We start from the raw sequence: 16,334 nt of genomic DNA, 5'->3' as shown, positions 1-16,334 counted from the left end.
AGGGAAAGCGATGGGGGGAAAGGGGTTTGATGCCCCTGTCAAAGGAAGGGCCGAGGCGCTGGGGAGGGTGGGGGAGAGCTTGGCTGGAGGAAGAGAGAAAATGGAGGGCAGGAGGAGGAAGGAGGGGAAGGGGAGGGAAAGAGCAGGGGAGGCAGAGAGAGAGAGAGAGAGAAAGAGGAGGGGGAGGGAATGAATGAATGAATGGAGGGAGGGAGGGAGGGAGGAGAGAATGGCGCAGGAGAGGGAAAGGAAGGAAGGGAAGGAAGAAGGGATTGGGGAGGGGGGGCCGCGGAGGCAGCCAAGGCCGGCCAGCCGGGGGCCCTTCCCGGTCTCACCCTCCCTTGCTCTCGGAGAGCAGCATGGCCGGAGGGGGAAAAAAATCGGGGCTCGGCTTCCTGGGGGCTCCGCCTTCTCAGCAGTCCCGCGGGCGGCGCAGAGGCCGGGAGGGGGGCCCGGGCGACGGCGGGGGGCCCGGCGCAAAAGCGGAGCCGCGGACGGGCGGCGGGGCCATCTTGCCGGGCGCCGAGCCTCCTTTCTTTCCCCCCCACCTCCTTTTTTTTTTCTCCCTCCCTTTTTTTTTTTTCCCGGCAGCCCCCGGGAGGAGGAGGAGGAGAAAGCCCCCTCCCCTTCACCGAGGGGCGGGGCCGAAGCTGGGAGGGGGGAAGGAGGGACCCTCCCTCCCCCAATACGGCATAGGTGGGTGGGCGCTGCAGGAGGCGTCCCCTTTAAGAGCCAGGCCCCCCCCACCACCAACTTTTCATCCAACCGGTCAAGCGCCCAGCAGGAACCTTCCATTATAAAAAGGCTGCGGGGGGGGGACGTCCCTTTTAAAGGCCAGACACCCCCATTTTTCCCCATCCATCCATCCATCCATCCATCCCTTTTAAGAGGCCAGGCCCCCATGCAACCGGTCAAGCACACATGAACTTTTCCTTAATGGCTGCAGGACTCCATCCCTCCCTCCAACCAACCGGTCAAGCACAGAGATACCTTCCATTAGCGGCTGCAGGAATCCATCCCTCCATCCAACTGGTCAAGCACACAGGAACCTTCCCTTAGGAGGCTGCAGAAGGCCTCTCTTTTAGAGGCCAGGCCCCCATCCAACCAATCAAGCACGCAGGAACCTTCCATTATTAAAGGCTGCAGGGGGAGCATCCATCCCCTTTTAAAGGCCAGACACCCCATTCCCCACCCCCGCCCACCCCATCCAACCAACTAACCAACCAACCAACCAACCAACCAACCAACCAACCAACCAACCAACCTGTCAAGCACACAGGATCCATCTCTTTTAGGGGCCAGGCCCCTACTCAACTGGTCAAGCGCGCAGGAACCAGGTGGCTGCAGGATGCATCTCTTATAGGCCAGGTCCCCATCCAACCGGTCAAGCGCACATGAACTTTTCCTTAATGGCTGCAGGACTCCCTCCCTCCATCCAACCAACCGGTCAAGCACAGAGATACCTTCCATTAGTGGCTGCAGGAATCCATCCCTCCATCCAACTGGTCAAGCACATAGGAACCTTCCCTTAGGAGGTTGCAGGAGCACTTCTCTTAGAGGCCAGGCCCCCATCCAACTGGTCAAGCACCCAGGAACCTTTCATTATTAAAGGCTGCAGGGGGGGGGTCCCCTTTTAAAGGCCAGACACCCCATTTCTCCCCTTCCACCCTATCCATCCATCCAACCAGTCAAGTGCACAGCAGGAACCTCCGCTTAGGTGGCTGCAGGATGGACTCTTATAGGCCAGATCCCCATCCAACCGGTCAAACACACATGAACTTTTCCTTAATGGCTGCAGGAATCCTTCCCTCCCTCCATCCAACCAACCGGTCAAGCACAGAGATACCTTCCATTAGTGGCTGCAGGAATCCATCCCTCCATCCAACTGGTCAAGCATATAGGAACCTTCCCTTAGGAGGCTGCAAGATGCCTTCCCTTTAAAGGCCAGGTCCCCATCCAACCGGTCAAGCATGAAGGAACCTTCCCTTAAGAGTTTGAGCACTAAGCTTCGCACATGGGGAGGGCACCTTCCGGATGAGGAGGGTGCCTGTAAACTTTTGGGCATGGGGAGGGGGCCTTGAAGGCGGCTCCCCCCCCCCTCTCCAGGAAACGGGATCCACCCTCTGCGCAGGGCCCATCTGGCCGATCTGGGATCTGGACCACTGGAGTTGGGTGGCCCGACCCTATAATTACTTAATTCGGGCTAGAATTTGGGGGGCTACCCTTTTAAAAATTGCAAATAATTGTAAGGCTCCCCACGCACGTATGTGCTAGTCGTTCTGGACTCTAGGGGGCGGTGCTCGTCTCCATTTTAAAGCCAAGGAGCCGGCACTGTCCAAAGACGTCTCCGTGGTCACGTGGCCGGCATGACTCAACGCCAAGGGCGGACACAACACCGGTTCGTTTCCCACCAAAGGCGGTCCCTATTTTTTCTACTTGCATTTTTTACGGGCTTTCGAACTGCTAGGTTGGCAGAAGCTGGGACAAGGAACGGGAGCTCACCCTGTTACGCAGCGCTAGGGACTCGAACCTTTCGCTCGACAACCTCAGCGTCTTAGCCAACCCTAATAACTGTAATAATTGTAGTGGGATGAATTAAAAAAAATATATCCCCCTCTTGAATCACAACCCTGGGATGTGAGAAAGGACAGTGAAGTCACCCCTGCGTGGGATCCTCCTGGCCGGACACCTTAAAACGCCCAAAAAATGACTTGGCCCCAGTGGAACAGGCCACGGTCCGGTCAGTTTCGCAGCAATATCGGGTTTCGAACCTCTTCCCTGCAGCCGTTCTGCTTGTGCCTTGTGAGAGTTCTGGTTTCACTTGGTATGTTCTGGTCCATTGAGAGTTGTCTCCTGCGCTTTTGGGGTGCCCCGCTGCCCCAACTGATTGACCTTCCCAAGTCTAACAGATTAACAGCGTTGGAAGGGACCTTATAGGTCAGTGATGGCTAGCCTTTTTGCCATCGCGTGCCAGGAGAGGGGAGAGGGAGGAGAGTCGCGTGCCCACCCCCACAATTCTATGCGCCCCACCCCCCACGTGCGTGACACCCCCTCTCCCCCCTACTCTTGGCACGTGATGGCGCGGTGGGCCTGGTAAGCCCGGTTTTTTTTTCTCCCCAGGCTCCAGAGCCTTTCTAGGAGCTTGGGGAGGGTGAAAATGGCCTTCCCCCCACACCGGAGGCCCTCCGGAGGCCCGAAACGGCCCATTTGACAACTTACGGTAGGATCAGAAGTCCCATTTTTTGCTTTTCTCCAGGCTCCAGAGCCTTTCTAGGAGCCTGGGGAGAGCAAAAACAGTCTTTCCCACCCCCCGGAGGCCGGAAATGGCCCGTTTGCCAACTTATGGTAGGATCAGAAGTCCCATTTTTTGCTTTTCTCCAGGCTCCAGAGCCTTTCTAGGAGCCTGGGGAGAGCAAAAACAGTCTTTCCCACCCCCGAAGGCCGGAAATGGCCCGTTTGCCAACTTATGGTAGGATCAGAAGTCCCATTTTTTGCTTTTCTCCAGACTCCAGAGCCTTTCTAGGAGTCTGGGGAGGGCAAAAACGGTCTTTCCCAACCCCCCCACCCCCGGAGGCTAGAAATGGCCAGTTTGCCAACTTCCGATGGGCCCAGAAGTCCTGAAAATTAGTTAGCCGCTGCGTGCATGCACACCAGACCTGAGCTCACGTGTCCACCGGTATGGCTACATGTGCCATAGGTTCGCCATCATGGTTATAGGTCATCTAGTCCAACCCCCGCCGCCCCTCAAGGAGGAGACTCCTTTGGGGTGGCTCCTTCTTTGAAGAACCTCATCCTTGAAGGTAAGACAATCAAGTGAGCTACCCCACCATGGCTCAGCTCTCCCCCCCCACCCCCGATACTCACATTTTGCTGCGCGGCGGCTCGATCGGGCGCAGCAGCTCGATCGGGCGCGGCGGCTCCGAGGCGGCGCCCCCGATGTCTACACCAGACCCCTCCGTCGGAAAGAGGGGCTCTGGGCTGCCCTATTGGGGAGGGGGGGGGAAAGGGTTAATTTAGCAGGAAGGGGCCACAGGGCCGAGTCTCCTGCCTGCCACCTCTGCCCCCGCCCCAAATTCTAAGCTGAAGCGAAGCTGGGACACCCCCCCTCCGAGGAGATGAACCCCCCCCTCTTGGAACGCCCCCATACTCGTTTTGGAAATGTGCTCTCGGCCTGCATGCCGCGTGCTGGTGGTTGTGGTTGTGGTGGGGTGTGGCTGTGTTGCCTCGGAGGAGAGGAGGAGGGCGTCCGTCTCCCTTCTTCCCTGGGGCTGGATGGGCCCTCTTGGTGCTGAGCTTTGGGGCTGTGGGGCGGGAACCGCGCCCCGGGTAGAGAGGGTTCTTTGGCGGGGGGAAAGCTGGTGCTGTCCCGCGAAGCTTCGCGACTGCGGGACTGGAGGGGAAAAAAAGAAGAGAAAAAAAGAGAATTTTTGACATTTCTCGGTTCTCCGAAAAGGCTGGGTGGGTTAAGGTGAAATATAGGACTGACTTTCTTTCTTTCTTTCTCTCTTTCCATTCCTTCCCTCCCTCCTCCCTTCCCTCCTTCCTTCCTTTCTTCTTTCTCCCCCTCCCTCCTTCCCTCTCCCTCCCTCCTTCCCACCCTCCCTTCTTCCTTCCTTCCTTTTTCTTTCTACTTTATTTCCTTTCCCTTCCTTCCTCCCCCTCATTGCCTTCCTTCCTCTCCTTCCTTCCCTCTTTTCTTTCTTCTCTTTCTTTTGTCCTTTCTTTTTCCTTCCTTCCTTTCTTTTTTTCTTTACTTTATTCCCTTTCCCTTCCTTCCTCCCTCATTGCCTTCCCTCCTTCTTCCATTCCTCCTTCCTTCCCTCTTTTCTTTCTTCTTTCTTTCGTCCTTCCTTTTTCCTTCCTTCCTTTTTCTTTCTACTTTATTCCCCTTCCCTTCCTCCCTCCCCCTCATTGTCTTCCTTCCTTCCTCCATTCCTCCCCTTCCTTCTCTTTTCTTTCTTCCCTTTTTGTCCTTCCTTCTTCTTTTCTTTCTTTTGTCCTTCCTTCTTCTTTCCTCTTTTTCTACTTCCTCCCTTCTCCCATTGCCTTCCTCCCTCCCTTCCTTCTTCCTCTCTCTCCTTTTCTTTCTACTTTATTCCCTTTTCCTTCCTTCCTCCCCCTCATTGCCTGCCTTCCTTTTTTCATTCATTCATTCATTTTCTATAGAAGAGAATTCAGGTAGTCCTCAACCTACAACGCTTCATTTAGGGACCGTTCAAAATTTACAAGGGCCCTGAAAAAAAAGTGACTCGGGACCGTTTTTCGCACGTATGACCGTCGCAACGTCCCCCTCGATCACAGGATCAAAATTCAGACGCTTGACTGACTCACGTTCATGTGACACACACAGACCCCTTTTGTGACCTTCTGGCGAGCAAAGTCGACGTGATACACCGGACTGGCTTCACAACTCATGTTTACTAGCTTCACTTAACGACCGTGGCAAGAAAACCCGTAAAAACTAACTCAGCAATGGAAATTTGGGGCTCAATTGTGGTTGTAGGTCAAGGACTCATATTATGTAGCTCAGGGGCGAATTGCGGGGGACCCTGGTGATCTCTGAGCTGGGGTGGTTTTTTTGTAGACGTTTCACATCCAAACTAGGAAACAGCATCAGTGCCAGCACTAACATCCCATCAGCACTGATGATGTTACCTAGGTTGGTCATGAAATGTCTTTAAAAAAGACAACCCCCACCCCCAAGCTCGGAGAGCACAAGGGGAAAGCACCAGTCATCGTCCTCGTCCTCATTTCCACAAACCCTACTCCCTTCTAGCACTGATGACGTAACCTAGTTGGGTCAGGAAACGTCTGCAAGAAAACCACCAAGCTCACAGAATAAAGGTTTAATTCCAGGGGTGGGATTCAAAAAATTTTTAGCAACCGGCTCTCGGCTGGGTGGGCGTGGCCATGGTGACTGTTGTGGCTCCAGCCTCTGAACCTGGCCCCATGCCCGAAAGTGACTCTTGAGAGTGAGGGAGAAGGGCCGGTAAGGCTTACCTCAGAAGCACCAATTCCTTTGGCCCGGCTCCAGGAGCCAGAACCAGGCCAGTCGGAGGACGTAATGAGGCCGTCATCCCGATTCCTCCCTTCCTCAGGCTACGCCTTCAGACCCAGCTGACAATAATAATAATCAAGCTTGGATTGACCCGCGCTTCAGAAGATTAGAGAGGCAGCGTCATCAAAAGGATATATATCACCACAGGATATATAAGGAGCTGTTGTGTCTCGTCTGATCTCACCACAACTGGGGCCTTCTTATCTGCTTCCGGAGGAATGTCCTAGTATGCCTCCCGGCCCCAGCCCTGGCTCCATGCCCAGACAGGCTGAAGAGGAGGAAATACCTCCAGCCCCCAGCTCTGGCTCCATGCCCAGGCAAACGGAGCAACTAGACCCCTCCCCCTCCCTTCCCTCCTTCCTTCCTTCTTCTTTCTCCCCTCCCTCCTTCCTCTCCTCCCTCCTTCCCACCCTCCCTTCTTCCTTCCTTCCTTTTCTTTCTACTTTATTCCCTTTTCCTTCCTTCCTTCCTCCCCTCATTGCCTTCCTTCCTCTCCTTCCTTCCTCTTTTCTTTCTTCTCTTTCTTTTGTCCTTTCTTTTTCCTTCCTTCCTTTCTTTTTTTCTTTACTTTATTCCCTTTCCCTTCCTTCCTCCCTCATTGCCTTCCCTCCTTCTTCCATTCCTCCTTCCTTCCCTCTTTTCTTTCTTCTTTCTTTCGTCCTTCCTTTTTCCTTCCTTCCTTTTTCTTTCTACTTTATTCCCTTCCTTCCTCCCTCCCCCTCATTGTCTTCCTTCCTTCCTCCATTCCTCCCCTTCCTTCTCTTTTCTTTCTTCCCTTTTTGTCCTTCCTTCTTCTTCTTTTCTTTCTTTTGTCCTTCCTTCTTCTTTCCTCTTTTTCTACTTCCTCCCTTCTCCCATTGCCTTCCTCCTCCTTCCTTCTTCCTCTCTCCTTTTCTTTCTACTTTATTCCCTTTTCCTTCCTTCCTCCCCCTCATTGCCTGCCTTCCTTTTTTCATTCATTCATTCATTTTCTATAGAAGAGAATTCAGGTAGTCCTCAACCTACAACGCTTCATTTAGGGACCGTTCAAAATTTACAAGGGCCCTGAAAAAAAAGTGACTCGGGACCGTTTTTCGCACGTATGACCGTCATAGCGTCCCCTCGATCACAGGACCAAAATTCAGACGCTTGACTGACTCACGTTCATGTGACACACACAGACCCCTTTTGTGACCTTCTGGCGAGCAAAGTCGACGTGATACACCGGACTGGCTTCACAACTCATGTTTACTAGCTTCACTTAACGACCGTGGCAAGAAAACCCGTAAAACTAACTCAGCAATGGAAATTTTAGGCTCAATTGTGGTTGTAGGTCAAGGACTCATATTATGTAGCTCAGGGGCGAATTGCGGGGGACCCTGGTGATCTCTGAGCTGGGGTGGTTTTTTTGTAGACGTTTCACATCCAAACTAGGAAACAGCATCAGTGCCAGCACTAACATCCCATCAGCACTGATGATGTTACCTAGGTTGGTCATGAAATGTCTTTAAAAAGACAACCCCACCCCAAGCTCGGAGAGCACAAGGGGAAAGCACCAGTCATCGTCCTCGTCCTCATTTCCACAAACCCTACTCCCTTCTAGCACTGATGACGTAACCTAGTTGGGTCAGGAAACGTCTGCAAGAAAACCACCAAGCTCACAGAATAAAGGTTTAATTCCAGGGGTGGGATTCAAAAAATTTTTAGCAACCGGCTCTCGGCTGGGTGGGCGTGGCCATGGTGACTGTTGTGGCTCCAGCCTCTGGACCTGGCCCCATGCCCGAAAGTGACTCTTGAGAGTGAGGGAGAAGGGCCGGGAAGGCTTTCCTCAGAAGCACCAATTCCTTTGGCCCGGCCCCAGGAGCCAGAACCAGGCCAGTCGGAGGACGTAATGAGGCCGTCATCCCGATTCCTCCCTTCCTCAGGCTACGCCTTCAGACCCAGCTGACAATAATAATAATCAAGCTTGGATTGACCCGCGCTTCAGAAGATTAGAGAGGCAGCGTCATCAAAAGGATATATATCACCACAGGATATATAAGGAGCTGTTGTGTCTCGTCTGATCTCACCACAACTGGGGCCTTCTTATCTGCTTCCGGAGGAATGTCCTAGTATGCCTCCCGGCCCCAGCCCTGGCTCCATGCCCAGACAGGCTGAAGAGGAGGAAATACCTCCAGCCCCCAGCTCTGGCTCCATGCCCAGGCAAACGGAGCAACTAGACCCCTCCCCCTCCTCCACAGCATGTGAGCCTGAGGGAGGTCAATTACCAACAGCTGCCGACTGGAGTGACCCTCGTGTCAGAAGACTTGATAGGCGGAGGCAACAGAAGGAAGGGAGAGGCAGGCCTGGATAAGTGCTGAGTCATGGAGCCACACCCCATGGCCTATATAAAGGATCTGCTTTCTGGCATTCTCTGAGTCAGGCAAAGTCTAAACATATCTTGCTGAAGTCTCTTTCTGGTCTCCTGCCTGCCCTGAGGACTTTGCTAGGACTTTGGCAGAGCTGCAGAGGCACGCCTGATTCGGATTTCCCTGACCCGGCCGTCAGCGGAGGAGTGGGACACGACAGGAGCTTTGGGACTGCTCTCATTTCTACGGGAAGCAAATTAGCAGAACCGTGTCGAAGTGAGCTGAAGTTTTACTCTGTTTGAACTTTTTTGGCAGGCAGCTGCATTTTCTCTGCCAGGACTGATAGGAGCCTTGAATCTACTGGCTGTAGGCCAGCTCGTTACTCCAAAGTGGGGACGGAGACAGAACAGTGACCATGGCCTACTTGGTCTCCTGCACCACGGGTGTGTGTATGTGTGTGTGTGTATGCGTTTTTGCCCTCCCCAAGCTCCGGAGGCTTGCATTGAGCCTTCGGGAGGGCAAAAACAGCCTCCCCTGGGCTCTGGAGGCCCTCCGAAGGCCGAAAACGGACTCGTTTCCGGACTTCTGGAAGGCCCGTTTTTTGCCCTCCCTGAGCCTCTGTGCAGGCCTGAACTTACCTGGCATCCAAAATGGGCCACATAGAGAATCCTCGGAGGAGGGGGGAGGGCAGCCAGTCCTTGCAACTACTGGTTCGGCAAACCAGATATAAATATTAGCATCCGGTTTTCTCGAACCAGCTGAATCCCATCCCTGGTTAATTCTGTGGATTTTGCACGGAATCAGCTGAAAAATCTACAGACGCACGTTTTGAGAAAGAATTAACGTTTTCAAAGAGGAAACAGGACGTTTTTCAACGTTTTCATCAAATGTATAGAATTAGATAAGTCTCCGTCGCCTTATACCAAACACTTTTCACACAGAAAGGAAGGTATATCTTATAAGGCCTCTGCAGTTTGTTATACTTTCAATAGATTCGAGCGATGCCAAGCCATTAAATGAAGATGCCTTTTTAAAAAAAAAAAAAATGGCTGGACTTTTGAACTTCAATGACTGGATATAAATTCTGGAGATAGTTTAACGAGCCTTTTAACGGAAATTTGTTGGCTTTGAAGACACTCGTGTCAGACAAACGACCGAAAGGATAGCATCTCTCAAATTGAAAAGAATTAGTTTTTCTTTTAAAGAATTCGTTTTTTCTTTAAACCAAACTCCCTGCCTCATATATATATATTTTTTTTTTGGTAAGCTGTGAAATGCATCTTCTTTTTAAAGACGCAAAACTTGAAAACGCTTGAGCGGGCAAGCGAGTGGGAAGGTGTCTAAAATCCAACGATTTCTTTACATTAAAGGATCTCATTAGCCCCTGAAAATATAATTTGTTTTCAAAAAGAGCCTTGCTTGAGTGGCAAGGTCCCGCAAGGTTCCTGCGGTTCTGATTTCAAAGCAAGAGCCGCTAGCTCTAGGCCCTGGGTTCAAAATGCAGCCTTGCTAGCAAAGAGCTACGCTTATACAAGCTAGTCCTCGACTTACGACCACAACTGAACAACAACTTCTCTGTCGCTGAGTGTATGCATAGAGCATGTCTACACAGGTAGTTCAATCCTAGGTAGGGGCAAATATTTCTCTCTGTGGGCACAATGAGAATATATATCTGCTGAACAAAACTCCGCACTGGCAACAGGAAGGGCATCCGGCCGGATAAACATTCGGCTCCATTCAGTTGCCCACCCTTCAAGGGATTATGGGGTCATTAAATGATGATTCATTCATTCGTTCGTTCGTTCATTGAGTGGTGCGGTGGCCTAGAGGTGGAGCTCTCGCCTCACAATCAGAAGGCCGTGAGTTCGATCCTAGGTAGAGGCAGATATTTCTCTCTCTGGATACACCGAGAGAATATATCTGCTGAACAAAACTCCGCACTGGCAACAGGAAGGGCATCCGGCCGGATAAACACTCGGCTCCATTCAGTTGCCCTGACTCCATCTCGCAAGGGATGATGGGGTCGTTACAAGAGGAGGAGGAGGATCATACAGGTAGTCCTCAACTTATGATAACTAAGCCCCAAATTTCTGTCGCTGAGGGAAAGATTTGTTAAGTGGGTTTTGGCCCATTTTTCGACCTTTCTTGCCATTTTGGTGAGGTGAATCCCTAACAAAATTTGTGGTTAAAGTTAGTAAACAAAGTTGTTAACGTTAATAACCCAGTTGTTAAGTGAATCAGGCTTTCCCCATTGATGTTGCTCAGCGGAAAGCAAAAGGGGGATCATGTGACGCCAGAACACTGCCGCCGTCATAAATATGTACTCGTTGCCAAGCCTCCAAGTTTTGATGACATGACTATGGGTGGATGCTGCAATGGTGTGAAAAACGAAACACAAATCACTTTTTTTTTTTGGTGCTGTTATAACTCCCAGTGGTCACTAATTAAACTGTTGCATGTCGAAGACCTGTAAAATTTCCCGACATGGTTGTAAAGACGCAACCGTCGTCGAGGGCGCGAAGAAAGCGCCGAGCCCACTCACCTTACTGCTGCTGCTGTTGCTGCTGCCCCCACTGCTGGAACGAGATCGGGAGCCCAAACTGCTACGCCGCTCCGAGCCGGAGCGGGATCGAGATTCCAACGCTGGCCGCTTCCGAGCCGGTGATTCGGAGGAAGCGGAGCGGGTCCTCCTAGCCCGGGAGCGGAGTGGCGAGCTGCCCGGGGACCGGGAACGAGAATGGGAGGAGCTGGAGGACGAGGATGAAGAGGAGCGGGAGCTGCCGGGTCGTACTGGCTGGTGCGGTGGAAGCGCCCCGGGGGATGGCGAGGCTCTCAGGCTGGGCGCAGCCGGTGCTTCCTGAGCAGGGGGAGATGGCTGAGAGAGCTGAGGAGGGGTTTCGTCTTCCGCCGGGGCGAGTCCCGCGGGGGCTTCCTTGGTCAGGAGGGGTGGAGGCGGCTCGTCTCCCCGGGGATCTTGTTGGGACTGTTGTGCTTCTATCAGCTGCGGGGGAGACGGAGAGGGTTGTACCAGCGTTGCCGCAGCCGTAGACGCCTCTTCCTCTAGGCTGTGCAGCACCTGGGTTGTGGCTGCTTCTGGGGTCCCCTCGCTCTGGGCTTTGCCCTCCTTCTGCAAGACGACAGCCGCCGGGGTCTCGCCCTGCTCTATCATCTCCTCCTCCTTCTCCTCTTGGGGAGTTTCGGTCGACCTCGGCTCCTTTGGAAGGTCCAGGTCTTCCTTGGTCTCCATTTTTAAGGCTTCGGGTAACTGGGGTGCAACTTTCTTCGGGGGATCTGGGAGGGGATCCTTTTCCATGGGGGATTCCCCCAAGATTAGAGCTGCCTGCTGCTTTTCTCCCGGGTCTGTCGCCCGAGGCTGAGCCTCCTCGTCTTCTGACCTCTGCAAGTGCGCGAGGACTGGCATAGCGGCTTCACCGCTTGGGCTGTCTGGCGTCTGAGAGCGAGTCTCCGTTTGCTGGGCTTGCAGGACGATGGGCAAGGAAGCTTGGAACATGCCCGTCTCTTGGGGAGCAGGCATGCCTGGCTCCTCTGGTCTCATGGGCGTCTGGCCGACCAGCAAAGGGGGCGCATCTTCCTCTTCCTCCTCCTCTTCTTCCTCCTCCTCCTCCTCTTCTTCTTCCTCCTCTTCTTCTTCCTCCTCCTCTTTGACCGGCACCCGCTGGGCAGCTCTTCGACTCCGAAGGGAAGTCTCCCGCTCTTCACTCACCAGCGGATGGCCGCCGCCTGCGGTCTTCACCGCTCGGGCCTAAAAAGAAGGGGAGAATAGATTACTGTATGGCAGGGTTCCCTAACCTGGAGGCTGTGGCTCACTACTAAGCTGTGAACCTGTTTGCCAACTGGGCTGCGGAAATGACGAGTGTATACCCCCCTGCGTGAGCTCCACGCAAGCAGCGGCCGCACATGCCTGACTGTTCCGACCTAGGATTCCCCAAACCACAAAACAGACTACCTTGTCCCGACAAAAACCTCTTTTTATTAAGTTACTGTGAATTCTTCTCATTTACATCCAGCAAAGTCTTTCAAAGGAGAATTTAGAGTCGCAGACCTTATCTGTCTTGGGGAGCTGCCAGGCCGATATCTTCAAAAGATGGCAAGGAATCACGAACCAATTAAGCGAACTAATGGTCTCCTGCAAACTCCACTCCCCTTTTGCTCCTCTTTTATTCCCTCTGAGAGGGGCCATTCATTGTCCACTTGTGGCTTTACTCCCGAGTTGACCCTTGTTATTTACCTGTTCCCTTCGTCTGGCAGCTCTGCGCATGCGCACACTGGGAACAAGCTCCAGCTGTTCGTCTGCCTCACTGATGTCTGATTCCGAAGGCAGCTGATAACTGTCAGACGGCCCTGGCCCCCTCTCTGCCTTTGATGCAGAGCCCTCATCAAAGCCTTCCCCAGACTCCAGGACTGGCCCATGTTCCTCCCTAACCTCCTCACTGTCTGAATCTGTGGCCAGTTCCGCTGGCGGCTGGCGGGCCACAACACCGACACTCACAAAAATGGCTCTGCATGTGTGCGCTTGCCGGCCGCTCAAGCGGAACCATCCCTTCTCCTGCCAATCCGGGAAGGTTTGGGAAATCCTTTGTGGTATCTAATGATACTTGGCCAATGAAGCAGTATTTTATTTATTTATTTATTTATTTATTTGAATTTATATCCCGCCCTTCTCCGAAGACTCAGGGCGGCTTACATTGTGTTAAGCAATAGTCTTCATCCATTTGTATATTATATACAAAGTCAACTTTTATTCCCCCCAACAATCTGGGTCCTCATTTTACCTACCTTATAAAGGATGGAAGGCTGAGTCAACCTTGGGCCTGGTGGGACTTGAACTTGCAATAATTGCAAGCAGCTGTGTTAATAACAGACTGCTTAGTCTGTTGAGCCACCAGAGGCCTTAATTAATTGTATTAATTGGCCAAGCGTGAGTAGACACCACGAGGGATTTATCTCGGATGCAAAAGCTGTCAGCGGACAGGTCGACCTCAACACACGACCACAACTGAGCCCAAAATTTCGGTGAAACGTATGTTAAGTGAGCTTGCCCCCATTTTACGACTTTTCTCGCTGCAACGGTTGTTAAGTGAATTGGGCTTCCCCATTGACTTTTGCAATCGGAAGGTCACAAAACATCGCCTGACTGCTGGACGCGGCGACCGTCATAAATATGAGTCAATCGCCAAGCGTCTTAGTTTTGATCATGCAACCATGGGGATGCTTCAGTGGTTGTGAAGGTGTGAAAAAATGGTCCTAAGTCACTTTTTTTGTTCATTGCTGCTGTTACTTTGGTCACGAAATGTAGGGTTGTAAGTCGAGGACTAACCTGTATATGCAAAGTAGCAGAGTAACAACAATCATCATCATGATACCAATAAGAAGGGATAGGAGATAAGATGAAAGGGTAATAGTAATCATACCACAGCCATACAACGCGGCTAAGTATACGAGTTAGTCCTCGACTTACAACAGGGGATGTGGCAAAAGTCCCTTTTTTTCAGTGCCCGTTGCGACTTTGAATGGTCACTAAATGAACTGTTGTAAGTCAAGGACTACCTGTAATACAAATCGTAAGCTAGAAGCAACAAAAAAATATAGTCATTAAGAGAAGGAAATGAGTCATAGGAAAAAGGAGAAGGACAATAGAAACACATCCCTAGGAGGGATGAGTTGTTTAGCAGAGTGATGGCACAGGGCGCGGGGGAGGAGGAAAAACTGTCCTTGTGTTTAGTTTTTTCGGCGTGCAGTGCTATGATGGCGAACCGATGGCACATGTGCCGCAGGTGGCACGCAGAGCCATTTCTGCGGGCACGCGAGCCATCGCCCTAAATCAGCTCTACTGCGCAATGCGCCTCTCGCCGGCCAGCTGATTTTTGGGTCTCTGCCACGCATGTGGGAGACGTGTGAGCATGCACATGCCGCCCCTCCCCTCCCAGGAGTCTCCACCTGGCCCGTTTTGGATGCCAGGTAAGTACAGGGCTCACGCGGAGGCTCTGGGAGGGCAAAAAACAGGCCTACCGGAAGTCCAGAAACGGGCCATTTCCGGTCTCCAGAAGGCCTCCTGAGGGCTGGGGGAAGACCATTTTCGCCTTCCTGGAGGCTTCAGGAAAAGCCTCCAGAGCCTGTGAAGGGCAAAAAATGGGCCTCCCGGAAGTCCAGAAATGGGCCATTTCCGGTCTCCGGAAAGCCTCCTGAGACCGTTTTCACCATCCTGGAGGTTTCAGGAAAAGCCTCCAGAGCCTGTGAAGGGCAAAAAACGGGCCTCCCGGAAGTCCAGAAACGGGCCATTTCCGGTCTCCGGAAGGCCTCCTGAGACCGTTTTCACCATCCTGGAGGTTTCAGGAAAAGCCTCCAGAGCCTGTGAAGGGCAAAAAACAGGCCTCCCGGAAGTCCAGAAACAGGCCATTTCCGGTCTCCGGAAGGCCTCCTGAGACCGTTTTCACCATCCTGGAGGTTTCAGGAAAAGCCTCCAGAGCCTGTGAAGGGCAAAAAACAGGCCTCCCGGAAGTCCAGAAACGGGCCATTTCCAGTCTCTGGAAGGCCTCATGAGACCATTTTCACCATCCTGGAGGTTTCAGGAAAAGCCTCCAGAGCCTGTAAAGGGCAAAAAACGGGCCTCCCGGAAGTCCAGAAACAGGCCATTTTCGCCCTCCTGGAAGCTCCAGGAAAGCCTCCGGAAGGCGAAAAACGGGCCTACCGGAAGTCCCGGAGGCTTCAGGGAGGCCTGCTAGGCCCAAAAAGGGGTGCAGTGCAGGGAAGGGTGACACGAGCCTGTACAGGGGGATGGGGAAGCACGGGGGATTGCGCACACATGTGTGGGGGGGGGGGCAGAGCATGCGCAGGGGGCATTGCATTACGGGTGTGGGCACAGGCGTGCGCTTTTGGCACCTGAGGGAAAACAGGTTAGCCATCCCTGCCCTATCGCGTCATCTCAAGAGAAGAAGTGGTAACTGTTTATGTCCAGGATGCGAGGAGTCTGTCAATATTTTTAACAGCCCTCTTTCCGACCCACAGACAATACAGGTCCTCTATGGAAGGCAGGAGGGTTGCAATGTTTTTTTTTTCCCCCCTGCGGTTCTAACTATTCATTGGTACTCTGTGCCTGTCTTGTTTTGGTTGCTGTACCAAACCAGAGAGTATCGGGGTGCAAAATGACAGACTTAATCATTGCCCTGTACAATGACCAATGTGGAGGCTCTAGAACAGCGGTTCTCAACCTGTGGGTTGGGACCCCGTTGGGGGTCGAATGACCATTTGACAGGGGTCGCCTAAGACCATCGGAAATATGGGAAGTATACTTGTGAGTCGAAGAATCGCGCTCCAATGGTTGACTCCACAAGCCAGCTGCAGGCTCTTCAAATCGCTAGCCGAATTCGGCTTCAGGCGCGATGAATTAAAAAAGAGAGAAATCTTTGCTCTGATGTCTCCCTCTCAAGCCAGCTGCAATCACTCCCAATCCCTAGCCTAATCTGGCTTCAGGCGCGATAAACTTAATAGGGGAGGAGTCTCCGCTTTAATGCCTCCGTCCTCAAGGCAATCGCAAGCAGTACAGATCGCTAACCAATACGGCTTCAGGTGCGATAAAGTCAAAAACGAAAATAATTTTACGGTTGGGGTCGTCACATCGTGGGGAATTGTATTAAAGGGGTCGCCACATCGTGGGGAATTGTATTAAAGGGGTCGCAGCACTATAAAGGTTGAGAACCACTGCTCTAGAAAAAGTGCAGAGAAGAGCAACCAAGATGATGAGGGGACGGGAGGCTAAAACGTATGAAGAACGGTTGCAGGAACTGGGTATGTCTAGTTTAATGAAAAGAAGGACTAGGGGAAACATGATAACAGTTTTCCGATATCTCAGGGGCTGCCACAAAGAAGAGGGAGTCGGGCTGTTCTCCAAAGCACCTGAAGGCAGGACAAGAAGCAACGGGTGGAAACTA

General features: G+C 52.5%; 1 protein-coding gene across 3 annotated transcripts in view; it reads right to left on the bottom strand.

Annotated features, from left to right (window-relative positions):
* ACIN1 (apoptotic chromatin condensation inducer 1) overlaps positions 1 to 16,334 on the bottom strand; it is a 73,759-nt gene that overhangs the window by 29,532 nt on the left and 27,893 nt on the right. For 2 of the 3 annotated variants that reach the window (XM_058183923.1, XM_058183922.1), the window contains exons 5-7: positions 10,928 to 12,148; positions 4,148 to 4,390; positions 3,865 to 3,983 (exon numbers count right to left, since the gene is read on the bottom strand). In XM_058183923.1, the coding sequence (XP_058039906.1) occupies positions 3,865 to 3,983; positions 4,148 to 4,390; positions 10,928 to 12,148 (1,583 nt within the window). Of the gene's footprint in view, positions 1 to 335; positions 555 to 3,864; positions 3,984 to 4,147; positions 4,391 to 10,927; positions 12,149 to 16,334 lie in introns of those variants that run through there. The other variant, XM_058183924.1, reaches the window with a different exon arrangement.

This window comes from Ahaetulla prasina, chromosome 4 (assembly GCF_028640845.1).
Source record: "Ahaetulla prasina isolate Xishuangbanna chromosome 4, ASM2864084v1, whole genome shotgun sequence".
NCBI classification, from domain to species: domain Eukaryota; kingdom Metazoa; phylum Chordata; class Lepidosauria; order Squamata; family Colubridae; genus Ahaetulla; species Ahaetulla prasina.
The sequence above is the reverse complement of the archived record's forward strand: the minus strand, read 5'-3'. Positions and strand labels throughout refer to the sequence as shown.